A 20,790-nucleotide genomic window follows, 5' to 3' on the forward strand; every position below is an offset into this window, starting at 1 on the left:
GACATAGAGAACAGACTTGTGGCTGGCAAGGGGGTGGTAGGGAAGGGATGGATTGGGAGTTTGGGGTTAGCAGATGCAAATTATTATATATAGGATGGACAGACCACAAAGTCCTACCATATAACACAGGGACTATATTCAATATCCTGTGATAAACCATAATGGAAAAGAATATGAAAAAGAATATATATATATATATATATATATATATACACAACGGAATCAGAAATTAACAGAAGAAATTAACACAACAGAAATTAACACAACATTGTAAATCAACTATACGTCAATAAAAAAGAAGAAGGAAAAGAAAAAATATAGAGGCCAAGGTTGGGTTACCTTTGTGGGGAGGGAGCATGCAGAAGAGGGGCTGGCAGGGTTCTATTTCTTGCTCTGGGTGGCAGCTACAAGGGTGTTCACTTTCTTGTTACTCATTAAGCTATATATTTATGGTTTGTGCACTTTCATGAATGTGTGTTATATTTCACAATAAAAAGTTTCTAAAACTGTAAAAAAATATAAATATAAAAAGTTAGCCTCCTTGAAAAGAGAAGATGGGTGAGAAAATTCTCCATATCCTGGAAATGACAGTACCAATGGGACTCTGACAGGTAGCACTCTTTCTAAGTTCCTGCCAGCACTGTGCTATATACGCTGGGGGCACAGAGAACAGCAATCCCCATAGGATGCCTGCCCTTAGCAAGTACACGGTCCACTTCCAGGATTTTATCCCCAGGACATCATTCAGCAGAAGCACGAAGATGGTCCCTGCAGGGAGATTTGTAACAACAACAAGACTGGAAGCCACCCAGATATTTACAAAAGCAGGAGGGTTCTCTCAACCTTTTGAGTAGAAAGACTATCCAGCCTACCCACACCTATACCCTGGCAGGGTCAGCCTGTTCCCTATGGACGTGGTGGTTGGTTTAGGGGGAGGCTGGTGAGCCTGCCCCAAGGGGGTGGGGGCTTAGAGGCTCAACAAAGGGGTGTGTGATGTGATGGTGACGGGTCACAAAGGGCTTGCGGTATAAATATGGTCGGGTCAAGAGACTCTGGCAGAGTCCTGCAGGGAGGTGACGAGGTGCTTTCGTTCCCTCTCTCTCTCTCCGAGACTCAGTTTGTGGCTGGTGGCTCTGTCTTGAACGAGGAGAGCCATGAGCAGTGAGAGTTTACCTCATTACACGGCCAATAGCTACTGTTCAGTGGGGGTGTCGAGGACCTCCATGGGCGTCCTGCAACGACAACTGTACGAGGGAGGAGAGTATGACATTTTCAAGTACGCTCCCATGTTTGAGAGCGACTTTATCCAGGTCAGCAAGAAAGGAGAACTGATTGACCTAGACAACCGCGTCCGAAGGGTGACTGTGGGCGTCGCATCCACCAGCCCCCTCTTCCCACTACCTGACGTCATGCTGCTGGCCCGACCAAGGAAAGTCTGTGCCGGGATCACCAAGGGGAGAGGTTGCAAGCCTGTGAAGACCCTAGAGCTCACCAGGCTGCTCCCCTTGAAGTTTGTCAAGATCTCCATCCACAACCGTGAGAAACAGCAGCTGTGCCTGAATCTTGCTACCGGCCGGACTTTCTATCTGCAGCTGTGCCCCTCTTCCGATGCACAAGAAGACCTCTTTTCCTATTGGGAAAAGCTTGTCTATGTCCTGAGACCACCGGTAGACAGTTACAGCAGTACCCCGATGCTCCAAACTGGAGATGCAGCGACTACAGAGGATGCCAAAATCCTAGTGGTAAGCACCTACAGGGACTCAAGAACACGGGGCAGGGTGCTTTGGGAGAGCAGGGCAAAGCTGGTCCTTCATAGCCTTTGGTGCTCTCTGAGACTCGCCTGGGAAATACCTTCTACTGTTGAAAAGGGTCAGGGACAAACGAGCTATCACTATGGGAGTCACCACACTGGAGAGGTTCCGAGTGCCTCTCCACATTGTCCCACGAGGCCGAACTTCAGAGAGACCTTAGGTATCATATCGGCTGCACTGGTCTCATCACCAGGGCTGTAATCCCTTCTACAGCATCCTGGCTGTCTGGTCTCTTCTTGAACACTTACCCCAGCCCAGGTAGTCTCAGCAGTTGTGGAACATCATTCACAGTTAGGAAGTCCTTCCTTCATTGTGTCTCCCCGTGACTCCGACATGCTGATTCAAATCAGCCCAACCCGTGTAGTCACCAAAATGTAGAAGGTGTGCATCCCTTGACCCAGGAACCCCACTTCTAGGAATCTGTCCTGCAGAGAGAGAAGCACAAGGGTATAAAGTTAAAGTGTATAGCATCATGGAGAATTGTATCAGTGCTCTCCCTGACCCTGGGACTGTTCAAGGAAAGTGGAGTGGCCGTTTGACAGGGGTGCAGTAGATGGGGTCTTGCATCCAATGGGAGCTTAGACTGGGTGATTTCAAAGGTTATTCTAAGTATAAGGCCTTGAGTTGCTCAGCTCCAGGATGAGAGAGGAGCGGACAGTTCTGATCTCACTTTCTGTCATCTCTATCTTACCTGTTTCTCCTCCCCTTGGCTCAGACCACAGAGCTCCACAGAGAAAGGGATCAGGATGAGGTTGGGCTTCACAAGCTTCGTGACGTGACTGGAGCCACGTCTTGTGCTTATGTGGGGGGAGAGGGAATCCATCATGCCCCCCATGGATCAACTGCAGCCCTGAAAGGCGCCGAAGGATCGGCGGCAGGGATGACCGTGGGCCTGGCGGGAGCCACCATCGAGGATCCAGGAGAAAGCGGATCCGGCCAGGCCACTGCAGGTGCTGCCAGCCTATCCTTGCCGGACACGAACCTGGTCTCGGCGGATGTTGCCAGCACATCCTCGACGGGGGCAGATGGTCCAGAGAGCAGCATGAGCATGGTGTTGCCAGGTGCAGTCACAACCAGCAAGCCTGCTGCTGGAAGAGCTGAAGGGAAGGCCGCAGCCCCCGTGGTCTCCACCTTGCAGAGCGAAGGCTACATGTCTGAACGGGATGGAAGCCAGAAGGTCTCCCACCCCAGGGATGAAGCCTGGAAGGAAAAAAAGGAAAGAAGGACACGTCTTCATCGAGGAAAAGTTCCCATCACCGCAGGACAGGTGAAGGTCACCACAGGACAGGAGGGGACAAGACCCAGAAATCATCCTCCCACTGGTCCTTATCCGGCCATGGAAACTCAACAGTTGACAAAGGAGGGGAGGACAGCTCTCAAACTGGGGAAGAGCCAGTCCGCCACCAGTCCAGGGAGTCTAAGTATGATCTTCTCCTTCTTTAGGAGGTTCGGACTCATTCTGGTTCAGAAACAATGGTCACACTTGACCATTGAGAGGTAGACGTCATGGCTAAGACGGTAGGTAATTCCTACTTTCTTTAATAAAGGAAACCATACAACTCCAAAAGAAATGCTATCTTGTGTTTTCTATGTCCCCTCGCCTGGTAGTGACTTCTCTGATGCGAATTGTGCTTTGGCCTGAGACCCCAGCCTCCAGTCAAGCAGGACCCCCACCTCCCACCCACGCCCAGCAGAGCCAGCATTAGTGCCCTGCCTTGCCTCAACCCCTTTCTGTCTTTGGTTTCCCCAAGACTATGGCTGCAAGTCACAGACTACGGGCTGGGAAGCATCACCACCAGCATGTCCCCATGCCCTTCCTTTTCTCCCTGAAGGTCCCTGAACATGGTCATTCAGTCCAGTCCATAGACTAAGTGAAGACAGGACTCATGTCTCCTCTAGGGATAATCAGGGAAGAAAAGAAGGGGTGCCTCAGCATTTGTAGGCAACCAGAATAGTGAAGTTTATCATCTTGATCAGGACTGACAGCCTGAGGGTCAAATCTTGCCAACTGCCTGGTTTTATGAATAAAGTTTTATTGGGCATAGCGACAGTCATTTATTTACATATTGTCTAAGGCTGCTTTCACATGAAAATGACAGATTTGAGGAGCTGTCTCAGAAACCGCATGGCCTGCAAAGTCTAAAATATTTATTTTCTGGCACTTGGCAGAAAAGTTTTGCCCACCTGATTTTAATCTTAAAATTCTTAAAATTCTTAAATTTTAATCTTAAAATTCTTCTTCCTCCTCGGTATATACTCTGGATAAACTCTGAGAAACGCTTGCCAGGAGACAACTAGGGGAATGTTTGTAGTAAAACTGTAATAGCAAAACCCTGGAAACAGTCCACATGTTCGCCAAATAGGAGAAATGATCAATTGTGGCATATGCCTACAGTGCATATGATACAGCAGTGAAGACGAACAGCAGCTGTACAGGTTAGCATGGGGGAGACTGCCGTAATGTCGAATAAGAAAAGCAAGTCAGAAAAATACATACAATATAGTTCCATTTCTAGAAAAGTTCAAAAACAAGATCAAACAATATGAGTAGGGGCACACATTTGCTAAAAGGGTAGAAAAAAACAAGGACATGATAAACACAAAATTCACAATAGTGGATTTCTGTAGGGTAAAAAGAAGGGAGGGATGGTCTGGGAGGAAAAGCTTCAACAGAGTGGGGATTTTTCTATTATGCAAAGGGGTATGTCCATGGGAATGTATTATTGTTTCCATTTTATTCTAACATCTCTGACCTCAGGATGATTTTTATATTGCTGTCCGCCAAGTGGCAGTCACTGCCTTAGAAATATCTCAACCAATCTGTTTCACTTCTGTTTTCCTTTCAATATATGCACAAGAGATGGATGACAAAGTCTGAAAGATATCTTTCAATAAATATAAGATAAAGAAACTAAGTGACACAAATACTCCCTATCCAGGAACACAAGAAAGGTTTAGATATATTGTTAAGAAATAATAGAATAATCCAAAATGCTCTGTACTGATGAACTCTGTAAATTATGTCTGCATGTGGAAAGTGATTCTAAAAATAAAAAAAATCATAAATGAGATTACGAAATCTCATTTCATAATGAGATTATGCCTTTTTAAATGTCCATTATAAAAAAGTCTTTCCAATTTAAAAAAAGTTGTAAATAAATTTCATGAGTCCATGAAAATCCTTAAATTGTTAACAACAGTTGGATTAGAGTAACTGTCGATAACAGTTAACAACCGTTGGATTTGAGAAGAATGCCTCTGAGAACCATGTGTGTTTGTATGAGCCGGGGAGTCAACTGCTAGCCTTGCAGTTCTCTGCTCATTCCCTTCTGTGACAACAGGGTCTACTAGGACGGAAGTTGGGTTTCCAGTAAAACTTAGGGAACTTCTCTGCAGAGCAAATTAAGTGGTAGAGGTGGAGGAGGTGAGAAATAAGATACGGATTCTGGGAGGAGTGGTAGCTTGGGAGGATGAGAGGAAGCCCTTCTCCGTTGCTCTGGTGGGTGGCTGGAAAATCCCATCTTGTGATTTCTGATACACAAAGACCAATAGATTGTGGGGATCAATGTGTCCTTGGAGTTAACTCTTGAAGCAGTGGGTCTTGGTAAGAGGAGAGAAAGAGCCATGTTCTCTAAGACCTGAGAGGGATTTGGGGGAAGCCTTCTGGAAATGTGAGGAGTTACGGGGTAGAGGAGGGAGATAAAGGGGAACTCTTTCCAAAGCCTTTGACTCAGAGCCCCACATTTTCACTCTGCCAGAGGCTGAATCAGCCTACTTCAAACAGCTTCATCTTAGGATTCTGTACCCTTGGCTTCACCTTTTGTCTTTCTTAGCCTGTATTACGCATTCTCACTCCCTCACCCCAAAGGACTTCTTTAACGTGAACCTAGTCAGTCCACTATGCAGGGCGTTCGCTGAGCAGACCCACGGTTTACACAGTTTACACCTCCAGTGAAGTAGTAAAGTGGAGGTGGGGACTTGCCCACCGCAACGTGCCCCGCCTGGCACTTGCTCTGGATTTCCTTTTCTATCTTGACAGTTCATCAAGAGGCACATGCACAGATACCTACGTATTTCAAAGCAACAGGCATCTTCCTCTGGAGGGAGACATCAATTTGGGTATCAAGTCAGTACACCCTATCAGATCAAGGCCAATAGTTTGGACAGCAATATTCATCACCGTGGTAGCAATTCTGCAGCTGCAAGTGCAATTAGGCAATGGATGGTTGATTACAAACCAACCAATGTCCCAAACTTCAAGTCTGGCAACACACATACATACTAGAAAGGGAAGGGTTTTTTTCCCTACAGCAAAATAAGGTCACTCACAGGATTGTTGTGATCGACTGGAGTCTTTCAGACAGAAGAAAGATGTGCTATGGTGGGAAGAAGCAAGTTGCCTCAAAATATTGAAGGCAGTGTCATGGCTGGCAGAGCAAGCGTGATGTGATGCTGGGGAACACAGCAGGGGCCAGGCCATGCAAGACTTTGAGGTCCATTTAAAGGATTTTGATTTCTGACCTTGGAGTGAGGCAAAGCCATGATATGTTCTAAATAAGGGAGTGGCCTGATCAACTGTGCGCTTTGTGGAGGGTACTGTGGTTTCTATGAAAAGAAGTATTTGGCTGGGGGGGTTGTTAATATGGGACTTTATGTTACTTCCTATTTTTGGCCACAGGATCTATATAATGAGGAGACTGGAGGGTATGTTTTGAAAGACACCGTGATGATCAATGATCAAAATCAAAACTACACCTCACACCAGTCAGAATGGCCATCCTTAAAAAGTTTTCAAATAACAAATGCTGGAGAGGGTATGGAGAAAAGGGAGCCCTCCTACAGTGTTGGAAATTAAATCGGTAGAGCGACTGTGGAAAACAGTGTGGAGGTTCCTCAAAAAACTCAAAATAGAATTACCATATGATCCAGCAATCCCACTCCTCTCCTGGGCATACATCTCAACAAAACTATAATTCAACACATACATGCACCCCTATGTCATAGCAGCACTATTCACTATAGCTAAGACATGGAAACAACCTAAATGTCCACCAACAGATGAAGGGATATAGATAGAAGATGTGGTACGTATATAAAATGGAATACTACTCAGCCATAAAAAGAATGGAATAATGCCATTTGCAGCAGCATGGCTGGACCTAGAGATTATCATACTAAGTGAAGTACATCAGAAAGAGAAAGACAAATACCGCATGATATCACATTTGTGGAATCTAAAATATGACACAAATGAACTTATCTACGAAACAGAAAGAGACCCACAGACATAGAGAACAGACTTGTGGCTGGCAAGGGGGTGGTAGGGAAGGGATGGATTGGGAGTTTGGGGTTAGCAGATGCAAATTATTATATATAGGATGGACAGACCACAAAGTCCTACCATATAACACAGGGACTATATTCAATATCCTGTGATAAACCATAATGGAAAAGAATATGAAAAAGAATATATATATATATATATATATATATATACACAACGGAATCAGAAATTAACAGAAGAAATTAACACAACAGAAATTAACACAACATTGTAAATCAACTATACGTCAATAAAAAAGAAGAAGGAAAAGAAAAAATATAGAGGCCAAGGTTGGGTTACCTTTGTGGGGAGGGAGCATGCAGAAGAGGGGCTGGCAGGGTTCTATTTCTTGCTCTGGGTGGCAGCTACAAGGGTGTTCACTTTCTTGTTACTCATTAAGCTATATATTTATGGTTTGTGCACTTTCATGAATGTGTGTTATATTTCACAATAAAAAGTTTCTAAAACTGTAAAAAAATATAAATATAAAAAGTTAGCCTCCTTGAAAAGAGAAGATGGGTGAGAAAATTCTCCATATCCTGGAAATGACAGTACCAATGGGACTCTGACAGGTAGCACTCTTTCTAAGTTCCTGCCAGCACTGTGCTATATACGCTGGGGGCACAGAGAACAGCAATCCCCATAGGATGCCTGCCCTTAGCAAGTACACGGTCCACTTCCAGGATTTTATCCCCAGGACATCATTCAGCAGAAGCACGAAGATGGTCCCTGCAGGGAGATTTGTAACAACAACAAGACTGGAAGCCACCCAGATATTTACAAAAGCAGGAGGGTTTTCTCAACCTTTTGAGTAGAAAGACTATCCAGCCTACCCACACCTATACCCTGGCAGGGTCAGCCTGTTCCCTATGGACGTGGTGGTTGGTTTAGGGGGAGGCTGGTGAGCCTGCCCCAAGGGGGTGGGGGCTTAGAGGCTCAACAAAGGGGTGTGTGATGTGATGGTGACGGGTCACAAAGGGCTTGCGGTATAAATATGGTCGGGTCAAGAGACTCTGGCAGAGTCCTGCAGGGAGGTGACGAGGTGCTTTCGTTCCCTCTCTCTCTCTCCGAGACTCAGTTTGTGGCTGGTGGCTCTGTCTTGAACGAGGAGAGCCATGAGCAGTGAGAGTTTACCTCATTACACGGCCAATAGCTACTGTTCAGTGGGGGTGTCGAGGACCTCCATGGGCGTCCTGCAACGACAACTGTACGAGGGAGGAGAGTATGACATTTTCAAGTACGCTCCCATGTTTGAGAGCGACTTTATCCAGGTCAGCAAGAAAGGAGAACTGATTGACCTAGACAACCGCGTCCGAAGGGTGACTGTGGGCGTCGCATCCACCAGCCCCCTCTTCCCACTACCTGACGTCATGCTGCTGGCCCGACCAAGGAAAGTCTGTGCCGGGATCACCAAGGGGAGAGGTTGCAAGCCCGTGAAGACCCTAGAGCTCACCAGGCTGCTCCCCTTGAAGTTTGTCAAGATCTCCATCCACAACCGTGAGAAACAGCAGCTGTGCCTGAATCTTGCTACCGGCCGGACTTTCTATCTGCAGCTGTGCCCCTCTTCCGATGCACAAGAAGACCTCTTTTCCTATTGGGAAAAGCTTGTCTATGTCCTGAGACCACCGGTAGACAGTTACAGCAGTACCCCGATGCTCCAAACTGGAGATGCAGCGACTACAGAGGATGCCAAAATCCTAGTGGTAAGCACCTACAGGGACTCAAGAACACGGGGCAGGGTGCTTTGGGAGAGCAGGGCAAAGCTGGTCCTTCATAGCCTTTGGTGCTCTCTGAGACTCGCCTGGGAAATACCTTCTACTGTTGAAAAGGGTCAGGGACAAACGAGCTATCACTATGGGAGTCACCACACTGGAGAGGTTCCGAGTGCCTCTCCACATTGTCCCACGAGGCCGAACTTCAGAGAGACCTTAGGTATCATATCGGCTGCACTGGTCTCATCACCAGGGCTGTAATCCCTTCTACAGCATCCTGGCTGTCTGGTCTCTTCTTGAACACTTACCCCAGCCCAGGTAGTCTCAGCAGTTGTGGAACATCATTCACAGTTAGGAAGTCCTTCCTTCATTGTGTCTCCCCGTGACTCCGACATGCTGATTCAAATCAGCCCAACCCGTGTAGTCACCAAAATGTAGAAGGTGTGCATCCCTTGACCCAGGAACCCCACTTCTAGGAATCTGTCCTGCAGAGAGAGAAGCACAAGGGTATAAAGTTAAAGTGTATAGCATCATGGAGAATTGTATCAGTGCTCTCCCTGACCCTGGGACTGTTCAAGGAAAGTGGAGTGGCCGTTTGACAGGGGTGCAGTAGATGGGGTCTTGCATCCAATGGGAGCTTAGACTGGGTGATTTCAAAGGTTATTCTAAGTATAAGGCCTTGAGTTGCTCAGCTCCAGGATGAGAGAGGAGCGGACAGTTCTGATCTCACTTTCTGTCATCTCTATCTTACCTGTTTCTCCTCCCCTTGGCTCAGACCACAGAGCTCCACAGAGAAAGGGATCAGGATGAGGTTGGGCTTCACAAGCTTCGTGACGTGACTGGAGCCACGTCTTGTGCTTATGTGGGGGGAGAGGGAATCCATCATGCCCCCCATGGATCAACTGCAGCCCTGAAAGGCGCCGAAGGATCGGCGGCAGGGATGACCGTGGGCCTGGCGGGAGCCACCATCGAGGATCCAGGAGAAAGCGGATCCGGCCAGGCCACTGCAGGTGCTGCCAGCCTATCCTTGCCGGACACGAACCTGGTCTCGGCGGATGTTGCCAGCACATCCTCGACGGGGGCAGATGGTCCAGAGAGCAGCATGAGCATGGTGTTGCCAGGTGCAGTCACAACCAGCAAGCCTGCTGCTGGAAGAGCTGAAGGGAAGGCCGCAGCCCCCGTGGTCTCCACCTTGCAGAGCGAAGGCTACATGTCTGAACGGGATGGAAGCCAGAAGGTCTCCCACCCCAGGGATGAAGCCTGGAAGGAAAAAAAGGAAAGAAGGACACGTCTTCATCGAGGAAAAGTTCCCATCACCGCAGGACAGGTGAAGGTCACCACAGGACAGGAGGGGACAAGACCCAGAAATCATCCTCCCACTGGTCCTTATCCGGCCATGGAAACTCAACAGTTGACAAAGGAGGGGAGGACAGCTCTCAAACTGGGGAAGAGCCAGTCCGCCACCAGTCCAGGGAGTCTAAGTATGATCTTCTCCTTCTTTAGGAGGTTCGGACTCATTCTGGTTCAGAAACAATGGTCACACTTGACCATTGAGAGGTAGACGTCATGGCTAAGACGGTAGGTAATTCCTACTTTCTTTAATAAAGGAAACCATACAACTCCAAAAGAAATGCTATCTTGTGTTTTCTATGTCCCCTCGCCTGGTAGTGACTTCTCTGATGCGAATTGTGCTTTGGCCTGAGACCCCAGCCTCCAGTCAAGCAGGACCCCCACCTCCCACCCACGCCCAGCAGAGCCAGCATTAGTGCCCTGCCTTGCCTCAACCCCTTTCTGTCTTTGGTTTCCCCAAGACTATGGCTGCAAGTCACAGACTACGGGCTGGGAAGCATCACCACCAGCATGTCCCCATGCCCTTCCTTTTCTCCCTGAAGGTCCCTGAACATGGTCATTCAGTCCAGTCCATAGACTAAGTGAAGACAGGACTCATGTCTCCTCTAGGGATAATCAGGGAAGAAAAGAAGGGGTGCCTCAGCATTTGTAGGCAACCAGAATAGTGAAGTTTATCATCTTGATCAGGACTGACAGCCTGAGGGTCAAATCTTGCCAACTGCCTGGTTTTATGAATAAAGTTTTATTGGGCATAGCGACAGTCATTTATTTACATATTGTCTAAGGCTGCTTTCACATGAAAATGACAGATTTGAGGAGCTGTCTCAGAAACCGCATGGCCTGCAAAGTCTAAAATATTTATTTTCTGGCACTTGGCAGAAAAGTTTTGCCCACCTGATTTTAATCTTAAAATTCTTAAAATTCTTAAATTTTAATCTTAAAATTCTTCTTCCTCCTCGGTATATACTCTGGATAAACTCTGAGAAACGCTTGCCAGGAGACAACTAGGGGAATGTTTGTAGTAAAACTGTAATAGCAAAACCCTGGAAACAGTCCACATGTTCGCCAAATAGGAGAAATGATCAATTGTGGCATATGCCTACAGTGCATATGATACAGCAGTGAAGACGAACAGCAGCTGTACAGGTTAGCATGGGGGAGACTGCCGTAATGTCGAATAAGAAAAGCAAGTCAGAAAAATACATACAATATAGTTCCATTTCTAGAAAAGTTCAAAAACAAGATCAAACAATATGAGTAGGGGCACACATTTGCTAAAAGGGTAGAAAAAAACAAGGACATGATAAACACAAAATTCACAATAGTGGATTTCTGTAGGGTAAAAAGAAGGGAGGGATGGTCTGGGAGGAAAAGCTTCAACAGAGTGGGAATTTTTCTATTATGCAAAGGGGTATGTCCATGGGAATGTATTATTGTTTCCATTTTATTCTAACATCTCTGACCTCAGGATGATTTTTATATTGCTGTCCGCCAAGTGGCAGTCACTGCCTTAGAAATATCTCAACCAATCTGTTTCACTTTTGTTTTCCTTTCAATATATGCACAAGAGATGGATGACAAAGTCTGAAAGATATCTTTCAATAAATATAAGATAAAGAAACTAAGTGACACAAATACTCCCTATCCAGGAACACAAGAAAGGTTTAGATATATTGTTAAGAAATAATAGAATAATCCAAAATGCTCTGTACTGATGAACTCTGTAAATTATGTCTGCATGTGGAAAGTGATTCTAAAAATAAAAAAACATAAATGAGATTACGAAATCTCATTTCATAATGAGATTATGCCTTTTTAAATGTCCATTATAAAAAAGTCTTTCCAATTTAAAAAAAGTTGTAAATAAATTTCATGAGTCCATGAAAATCATTAAATTGTTAACAACAGTTGATAACAGTTGGATTAGAGTAACTGTTGATGACAGTTAACAACCGTTGGATTTGAGAAGAATGCCTCTGAGAACCATGTGTGTTTGTATGAGCCGGGGAGTCATCTGCTAGCCTTGCAATTCTCTACTCATCCCCTTCTGTGACAACAGGGTCTCCTAGGATGGAAGTTGGGTTTCCAGTAAAACTTAGGGACTTTCTCTGCAGAGCAAATTAAGTGGTAGAGGTGGAGGAGGTGAGAAATAAGATACGGATTCTGGGAGGAGTGGTAGCCTGGGAGGATGAGAGGAAGCCCTTCTCAGCTGCTCTGGTGGGTGGCTGGAAAATCCCATCTTGTGATTTCTGATACACAAAGACCAATAGATTGTGGGGATCAATGTGTCCTTGGAGTTAACTCTTGAAGCAGTGGGTCTTGGTAAGAGGAGAGAAAGAGCCATGTTCTCTAAGACCTGAGAGGGATTTGGGGGAAGCCTTCTGGAAATGTGAGGAGTTACGGGGTAGAGGAGGGAGATAAAGGGGAACTCTTTCCAAAGCCTTTGACTCAGAGCCCCACATTTTCACTCTGCCAGAGGCTGAATCAGCCTACTTCAAACAGCTTCATCTTAGGATTCTGTACCCTTGGCTTTACCTTTTGTCTTTCTTAGCCTGTATTAGGCATTCTCACTCCCTCACCCCAAAGGACTTCTTTAACGTGAACCTAGTCAGTCCACTATGCAGGGCGTTCGCTGAGCAGACCCACAGTTGACACAATTTACACCTCCAGTGAAGTAGTAAAGTGGAGGTGGGGACTTGCCCACCGCAACGTGCCCTGCCTGGCACTTGCTCTGGATTTCCTTTTCTATCTTGACAGTTCATCAAGAGGCACATGCACAGATACCTACGTATTTCAAAGCAACAGGCATCTTCCTTTGGAGGGAGACATCAATTTGGGTATCAAGTCAGTACACCCTATCAGATCAAGGCCAATAGTTTGGACAGCAATATTCATCACCGTGGTAGCAATTCTGCAGCTGCCAAGTGCAATTAGGCAATGGATGGTTGATTACAAACCAACCAATGTCCCAAACTTCAAGTCTGGCAACACACATACATACTAGAAAGGGAAGGGTTTTTTTCCCTACAGCAAAATAAGGTCATTCACAGGATTGTTGTGATCGACTGGAGTCTTTCAGACAGAAGAAAGATGTGCTATGGTGGGAAGAAGCAAGTTGCCTCAAAATATTGAAGGCAGTGTCATGGCTGGCAGAGCAAGCGTGATGTGATGCTGGGGAACACAGCAGGGGCCAGGCCATGCAAGACTTTGAGGTCCATTTAAAGGATTTTGATTTCTGACCTTGGAGTGAGGCAAAGCCATGATATGTTTTAAATAAGGGAGTGGCCTGATCAACTGTGCGCTTTGTGGAGGGTACTGTGGTTTCTGTGAAAAGAAGTATTTGGCTGGGGGGGTTGTTAATATGGGACTTTATGTTACTTCCTATTTTTGGCCACAGGATCTATATAATGAGGAGACTGGAGGGTATGTTTTGAAAGACATCGTTCCATTTGAAATATCCACGTGGGGTGGACTATTCTTCAACGAAGGACTTGTGGCCCTAGCTGCTGGGGGTGCTTCCCATAGAAAGCCTTCAGCCAGCAGTGTGTTTGGAAATTGCCTGGGTTCCTCACCCAAGGTGCACGGCAAGAACTGATTGATGTGGAGTGGGAAGGTCAGGCCATCGTAACCCAACGCAGACCCTCTCTGAAGGGTCACTCCAGTCCAATAGCTCAGCTTCGGGCTTCCCTGGTGGCGCAGTGGTTGAGAGTCCGCCTGCCGATGCAGGGGACATGGGTTCGTGCCCCGGTCCGGGAGGATCCCACATGCTGCGGAGCGGCTTGGCCCGTGAGCCATGGCCGCTGAACCTGCGCGTCCGGGGCCTGTGCTTCGCGGCGGGAGAGGGCACAGCAGTGAGAGGCCCGCGTACTGCAAAAAAAAAAAAAGAGCTCCGCTTCTCCCTCTGTGCACTCCTGCTTCTGTTCCTTCCCTTCCAGAGGTGCTCCTAGGAGTACTCCTTAATAAACACCCTCCTCACAGAACTCTATTTCAAAATCTGCTCATTGGAGAATACAGTCTGTGATACAATGTTAGTGTAATGTGCTGGGGTCACCTCCTCTGACTCAGGTGTCCGTTGGAGGAAGATAATAAGGAGACAAAGGAAAGCAGATTCAGAAGGAAGATAGCCAAATTCTTTGCAAGTCACGAAGACTGGCATCTGCATGGGGTAAAGTAGCCCTTAGGAACTTGAACACATGAAATCTGTTTCTGTCCTTTGGAGGCCCCATGTTCTAAGAGAAGTTCATCTTGGACCCGAAGCAGGTGGAACCAAGTTGGTAAAGACTTTCTCAGATAACTGCCGAGAAGCAGCATGTGGGCTTGCAATGGGTTGGACCAGTGTATCTGCAGCCCCTAGGACGGTAGCTGGCATTTAGTAGATGAGCAATAAAAATGATGAGTCATCGCATTTATTAGAAAATGAATGCATCATTAAGCTCTAAAAACCTGTCTAAGTGTGTGTTGCCACCCATGTCTTCAGGAAAATAATTCCAATCTTTGAATGACAGAGTTCCATGGAAGGACCTCTCCTTTTTAAATGGTGGTATGTGAACTGCTGATCCTGTCTTTATTTAAAATTGTAATATTTTGTCCATCATGGACCTTTTGCCTTAATTGTTGTTTTTTAAATATTGCATTTATTTATCTTGCTTACTGAGGTTTTCTCCCCCTCCTTAATTTTGCATCTGAGTCAAGTGCCTCACACACCTTACCTTCGTCCCAGCCCTGAAGTGATTCTGAAAGCAAGCAGCTCATATTTGTACACAACTGCCATTCAGGAAACTTGAAATTTTTCTCATTTCTTTTGATTTTGTTCAATACCCATCTTTCCACATGTTTTTTTTGTTTGTTTGTTTGGTTTGGTTTTTTTTTTTTTTTTTTGGCCACACTGTGCGGCTTGCATGGATCTCTGTTCCCTGACCAAGGAGTTGAACCCAGGCCACGGCAGTGAAAGCCTAGAATTCCAACCACTAGGCCACCAGAGAACTCCCCATCAATACCCATCTTTCAGCAAAAATATATTCAGCACTGGCTATGTGTGAGGCAATGCTAGGAATTGTCAGAGCTGATGCACAGATAAGTTACGAAGCTAGCTATAGCCACAGAAACAAAGCAGGTGTATAATTACGACTTAAGGCAGAGAAGTGCTGGAAGTGTAGAAAAGAGGCTACGAGTGGGTATGGAGGTAATTTTTATTTGGGTGAACTTGGAGAAACGTTTTGAAGAAGGTCACGTTTGAGATGTACTTTAAAAGAGTTGGATACAGCCCATATCTTTCGGGGAGTGTTTAGAAAATAAATCAAGCAGTCGATAAAATGGAAAGATTTTGTGATGATTCAAAAACACGTATGATAGTGGCACAGCTATATAATGTAAATGTAGACTTTAATGACAGTAATAGTGTCGACGAAAATTCAATTAACTATGAAGTTAAGAGGAAAAAAAGGGAATTTAAGTTGAGCCAAACTGAGGATTGTAACCCGGGGAAGCAGATTCTCAGAAAGTTCTGAGAACTGTTCCACCTGTTAGAGGTCGAAGGCAGTCATATACATTTTTGAGACAAAGGATCATACATCAAAATGACATACTGATATTTTACATAAAATTCATCAAGGATACATGGTCCAGGTAAACACATACAAAGTGAACAGCAAGTCACCATGACCCCCTACAGAGCTGGGAAAGAAAACTATTCTTTTAAGAAGTTACATTGCTAGCGTCAGAAGAAAGAAAAAAAATTGATGTTTATGGCTGAGCAGGCACCCGCATCTTTGAGGAGCTCTGGTCAATGTGTAATGCAGATGCATACTGCACATTAGGGAGGGAGAAGCCCCAAACAAACACAGAGAGAACATTTTATGTTTAATTTTTTTTTTGTCCTGCCTTAAAAATACATTTTATTTCATCGGGAGGTACAACAAATAAATTAAAAGGGCTTACCTGCCTTTTTTTGCAGGATTCTACATCCATTTAAAGTTCTTCAGCCCGGGCCTCCCTGGTGGCGCAGTGGTTGAGAGTCCGCCTGCCGATGCAGGGGATGCGGGTTCGTGCCCCGGTCTGGGAGGATCCCATATGCCGCGGAGCGGCTGGGCCCGTGAGCCATGGCCGCTGGGCCTGCGCATCCGGAGCCTGTGCTCCGCAACGGGGGAGGCCACAACAGTGAGAGGCCCGCATACCGCAAAAAAAAAAAAAAAAAAAAAAAAAAAATAAAGTTCTTCAGCCTGCAAGAGATAACTGACATTGTTTCTCAGTGGGACCTCATATGTGGGGCACGCATCTTTCTGTTATAAAACTAAGTGTAAACCGGGGTTAGTTCCCCAATGCCAGGGTTACTGCTGTCGCCTGCTGCTACAGAAAGGTGTAGCAGGCAAAGCAAACTACGGACATCGTCCTGGCCCATCTGCTGCACACAGGTCTGGGTTGTTGAGATTATTATTAGTGATACGGTCATTAGTACCCATGAGACAACAGCAACAGTGAAAACAGTGTGATTAGGAATTAAAACTACACAGCAGACTGCAGAGAACAGTGCATTAGCGATGATTCTCACTCAAAGTGCATTGTTCAAACAATATAGATGAGCTGATAAGTCTTTTGACAGGAATAAGCAGAGGCTGGAGATGAACAATTTAATTAGCTAGTTTCCATTTTTTTTTCTGTCTGGGCTTTTTAACAAGCAGAGACACAATGTAATTTACTAATAAGAGTTCAGAGATTATTATTTATGAAGTTGTCTACCAATGACAAACATAGTAAGACCAAAAAAATCAATAGGGTAAATGTGCTGGAGCATATGGACTTTTGCATGCTAAAAAAAATCTTCTAGAAGAAAACACAAGGGAAAAAATCTTTGTGACCTTGGATAGGACACAAAAAGCATGACCCATAAAAGAAAACAGTTTATAACTAGGACTTCATCAAAACTAAAAAGCTTTGCTCTTTGAAAGACACTGATAAGAAAATGAAAAGATTAGCCACAGCTTGCAAGAAAATAAATATAAATAACAAAACACATATCTGATAAGGGACTTTTGTCCTGTGTGTGTGTGTGTGCTCTTACAACTCAACAGTAAAAAAACAAACAAGCCAATTAAAAAATGGGCAAAAACTTTGAACAGAGAGTTCACCAAGAAAAGATATGTATGGCAAATAAGTACAAAAAAGATACTCAACACTAGAGAAATGCAAATTAAAACCACTACATAGCCATTAGAATCGCAAAAAGAAAATTGCAGAGGAGGGCACAGAGCAACTGCAACTCTTACAGTTTGCTTGTAGAAATGAAAAATGATATAGCCTCTTTAGAAAACTGCTTGACACTTTCTTATGTAGTGAAACATATACCTATTATAAGGACTTGAAATCCCTTTGCAGTAACTCGAAAAAAAAAATGAAAATCTTACGTCCATAAAAGACATGTATCTGAATGTTTATAGGACTAGAAATAGCCGAAACGTCCATCAACTGGTGAATACATAAATGAATTATGGTGCATCCTTACAATGGAATACTCCTTCAGTGTAAAAAGGAACAAACTATTAATACATACAACAATGCTGATGGACCTCAAAACTTTTATGCTAAGTGAAAGAAGCCAGACACAAAAGTCCACATACTGCACGATTCCATTTATATGACATTCTGGAAAAGGCAAAACTATGTAAACAGAAATCAGATCAGTGGTTACCAAGGGGTAGGGGTGAGGGCGGGGATTGAATACTAAGGGGGCACAAAAGGAATTGCTTGGGGTGAGGCAAATATTCTATATCTTAATTCTGGTGGTGGTGGTTAGATGACAGTATATATTAATGAAAACTCATTAAACTGTTCACTTGAAATTAATTTTACTGTATGTAAACTATACCTCAATAAACCTAACCTTAAAAAAATTGACAGGGTGGAGAAAAAGTGTGACTACTTCTGCTTGCCACTTAGGATCAAGTGATAAAAATGATGTTCTCTATAATGTGCCCAGCTCCTAAAACAGGCAAGATGCTAGTTATCATGTACTCCTGCCTGCTACTGCCCCCTCATCTCCTCCCACTCTCCCTTTGCTCGTTCTCGTTAGTTGTGGAGCACACAGTCTCCCTTCCTGTCTCTCTAACTCAGGAGGATCATGGCAGCCTCAGACTCTTTGCACTAGCTGTCTCCAAGATATTTGCACAGTTGACTCCTTCTCATCACTCATGTCTTAGCTCCAAAGACAGCTCCTAGAAGAGGCTACCTTGATCACCCTCTAGAAAGAAGCTACCTGCCAACCCACCTAGCTACCACATTATTTTGTATTATTTTTCTCCCCATAGCCCTTATCACTGTTTGAAATTCTTATTTGCTTGCATGTTGTTGTCTGTGTCTCTCCATTAGAAGGAAAGGCTTTTGTCTGTCATTTTTACCATCTAGGGCAGTCTTTGGCACAGCAGATGTAATAAAGATTTGTTGAATGGATGTAGTCCTTGTTAAACTAGAGAAGACATCTTTTTTTTTTGGCCACGCCACGCAGCACATGGGATGTAGGATCTTAGTTCCTCCACCAGGGATCGAACCTGTGCCCCCTGCAGTGGAAGCATGGAGTCTTGACCACTGGACTGCCAGAGAAGTCCCTAGAGAAGGCATCTTTAAGGAATAAACTTCCTATTCAGATTCCGGAAGTATAGCCACCTAAACAAATGTTTATTATACACCATATTTTGACTAGTCCCTCCCATGACGTGAATTTCATACCATTATTCATTCGTAGTTTATTGTAAAGAACACTAGACTGAGAGTCAAGAGTCCCAAATTCTAGCCTTGATCCCGCCACTAACTAAAACACTGAAAATTGGGGTCCAATATTCCATTTCTAGAAATTTATATCAAGGAGAAAAATTACAAACATATACACGTGCACCAGGAACCAGGATGCTCATCCAATGTATTCACAATAGCAAAGTTGGGAGGAAGATAATTTCACACAACGGTTTTGGCTAAATATACCCTGGTTTATCTATCAATGTCACACTGTGAATTCATTTGAAAATGATGATTATTCAGTATTCATTTTGTTACTTATTCAATAGATGTACATGGAGTACTTGCCAATTTCAGGTACTGTTCTAGGTGCTGAGGATGTAGCAGTGAATGAAACAAAAGCCCTCTGCTCATGAATCTTGTATTTTAATGGGGAAGAAAGACAATGAAAATAAATCAACTGCATAATATGATATCAGATGATAACACGTTCTATGAAGGAAGGATAATGCATAGTAAGGGGATTGGGGACATTCCCCAAGAGAATGACTGGGGCATGCCACTTTATATAGAGTGACCACAGAAGACCCCTCTGACAAGGTCACATTTGACCAGAGACCTGTATGAAGTGAGGAGGTGAGGCATGTGAATATCTGTGGAAACAGAGTTCCAGACAAATGCAATGGGTCTAAGGCAGAAGTAGGCTTGAAAATTTCGAGGGAAAGAAATAAATCCTGTGGCCAGAGAAGACTGAGCATGGAAAAAAATGGTAGGAAATATTATTATCGGAGAAGTAGCCAAGGACTAGATTTTGTAGCACCTTATATAGGCCATGGTGAGGACATTAGATTTTATTATAAATGTGATGGAAAACCTTGGAGAACTTTGAATAGAGTGGTTAGATTTTTTTTTAAATTGGGGTATAGTTGCTTTACAGTGTTGTGTAAGTTTCTGCTGTACAACGAAGTGAATCAGCTATATGTATACATACATCACCTCTTTTTTGGATTTCCTTCCCATTTAGGTCACCACAGAGCATTGAGTAGAGTTCCCTGTGCTGTAGGTTCTCATTAGTTATCTATTTTACACATAGTAGTGTATATATGTCGATCCCAATCTCCCAATTCATCCCACCCCACATTTCCCTCCATGGTGTCCATACTTTTGTTCTCTACGTCTGTGTCTCTACTTCTGCTTTGCGAATAGGTTCATCTGTACCATTTTTCTAGATTCCACATATATGCGTTATTATATGATATTTGTTCTTCTCTTTCTGACTTACTTCACTCTGTATGACAGTCTCTAGGTCCGTCCACGTCTCTACAAATTACCCTGAGTAATATTGCATTCTATATATGTACCACATCTTCTTTATCCATTCATCTGTCAGTGGACATTTAGGTTGCTTCCATGTAAATAGTGCTGCAATGAACATTGGGATGCATGTGTGTTTTTGAATTATGGTTTTCTCAGGGTATATGCCCAGGAGCGGGATTGCTGGGTCATATGGTAGTTCTATTTTTAGTTTTTTAAGGAACCTCCATAGTGTTCTCCATAGTGGCTTTATCAATTTGCCTTCTCACCAACAGTGTAAGAGGGTTCCCTTTTCTCCACACCATCTCCAGCATATACCGTTTGTAGATTTTTTTGATGATGGCCATCCTGACCAGTGTGAGGTTATACCACACTGTAGTTTTGATTTTCATTTATCTAATAATTAGTGATGTTGAGCATCTTTTCAAGTGCTTCTTGGACATCTGTATGTCTTCTTTGGAGAAATGTCTATTTAGGTCTTCCACCCCTTTTTTGATTGTGTTGTTCAGGTCTGTCTTATATTTTAAGACAGTGTGGTAAATAGGCTAAGGAAGGA

General features: G+C 44.4%; 4 protein-coding genes across 4 annotated transcripts; all 4 read left to right on the plus strand.

Annotated features, from left to right (window-relative positions):
- Window positions 1-956: 956 nt before the first annotated feature.
- On the plus strand, window positions 957-2,051 carry LOC309805338 (Golgi-associated RAB2B interactor protein 3-like; the record flags this gene model as incomplete). Its single annotated transcript, XM_082623264.1, has 2 exons — window positions 957-1,796; window positions 2,025-2,051. Exons 1-2 carry the CDS (start codon window positions 1,155-1,157, stop codon window positions 2,049-2,051), a joined length of 669 nt encoding a protein of 222 aa, XP_082479390.1. The 5' UTR covers window positions 957-1,154.
- Window positions 2,052-2,502: 451 nt separating this feature from the next.
- Window positions 2,503-3,463, plus strand: LOC309803693 (Golgi-associated RAB2 interactor protein 3-like). The gene is made up of 2 exons (XM_082620284.1): window positions 2,503-2,988; window positions 3,019-3,463. Exons 1-2 carry the CDS (start codon window positions 2,692-2,694, stop codon window positions 3,310-3,312), a joined length of 591 nt encoding a protein of 196 aa, XP_082476410.1. The 5' UTR covers window positions 2,503-2,691; the 3' UTR covers window positions 3,313-3,463.
- A 4,588-nt stretch (window positions 3,464-8,051) lies between these two features.
- Window positions 8,052-9,146, plus strand: LOC309805339 (Golgi-associated RAB2B interactor protein 3-like; the record flags this gene model as incomplete). Its single annotated transcript, XM_082623265.1, has 2 exons — window positions 8,052-8,891; window positions 9,120-9,146. Exons 1-2 carry the CDS (start codon window positions 8,250-8,252, stop codon window positions 9,144-9,146), a joined length of 669 nt encoding a protein of 222 aa, XP_082479391.1. The 5' UTR covers window positions 8,052-8,249.
- Window positions 9,147-9,597: 451 nt separating this feature from the next.
- LOC309803691 (Golgi-associated RAB2 interactor protein 3-like) lies at window positions 9,598-10,558 on the plus strand. The gene has a single exon (XM_082620282.1). The coding sequence runs from the start codon at window positions 9,787-9,789 to the stop codon at window positions 10,405-10,407; it is 621 nt and encodes a 206-aa protein (XP_082476408.1). The 5' UTR covers window positions 9,598-9,786; the 3' UTR covers window positions 10,408-10,558.
- Window positions 10,559-20,790: the final 10,232 nt, after the last annotated feature.

This window comes from Mesoplodon mirus (genome assembly GCF_964341445.2).
Source record: "Mesoplodon mirus genome assembly, chromosome: 5".
Taxonomy (NCBI): Eukaryota; Metazoa; Chordata; class Mammalia; order Artiodactyla; family Ziphiidae; genus Mesoplodon; species Mesoplodon mirus.

Bases quoted from the DNA above. Each gene is read 5' to 3' on its own strand.
- LOC309803693 (XM_082620284.1), top strand. From the start codon at position 2,692: ATGACCGTGGGCCTGGCGGGAGCCACCATCGAGGATCCAGGAGAAAGC. The intron at 2,989-3,018 runs GTCTCCCACCCC...GAAGCCTGGAAG, and splicing joins AACGGGATGGAAGCCAGAAG to GAAAAAAAGGAAAGAAGGAC.
- LOC309803691 (XM_082620282.1), top strand. From the start codon at position 9,787: ATGACCGTGGGCCTGGCGGGAGCCACCATCGAGGATCCAGGAGAAAGC.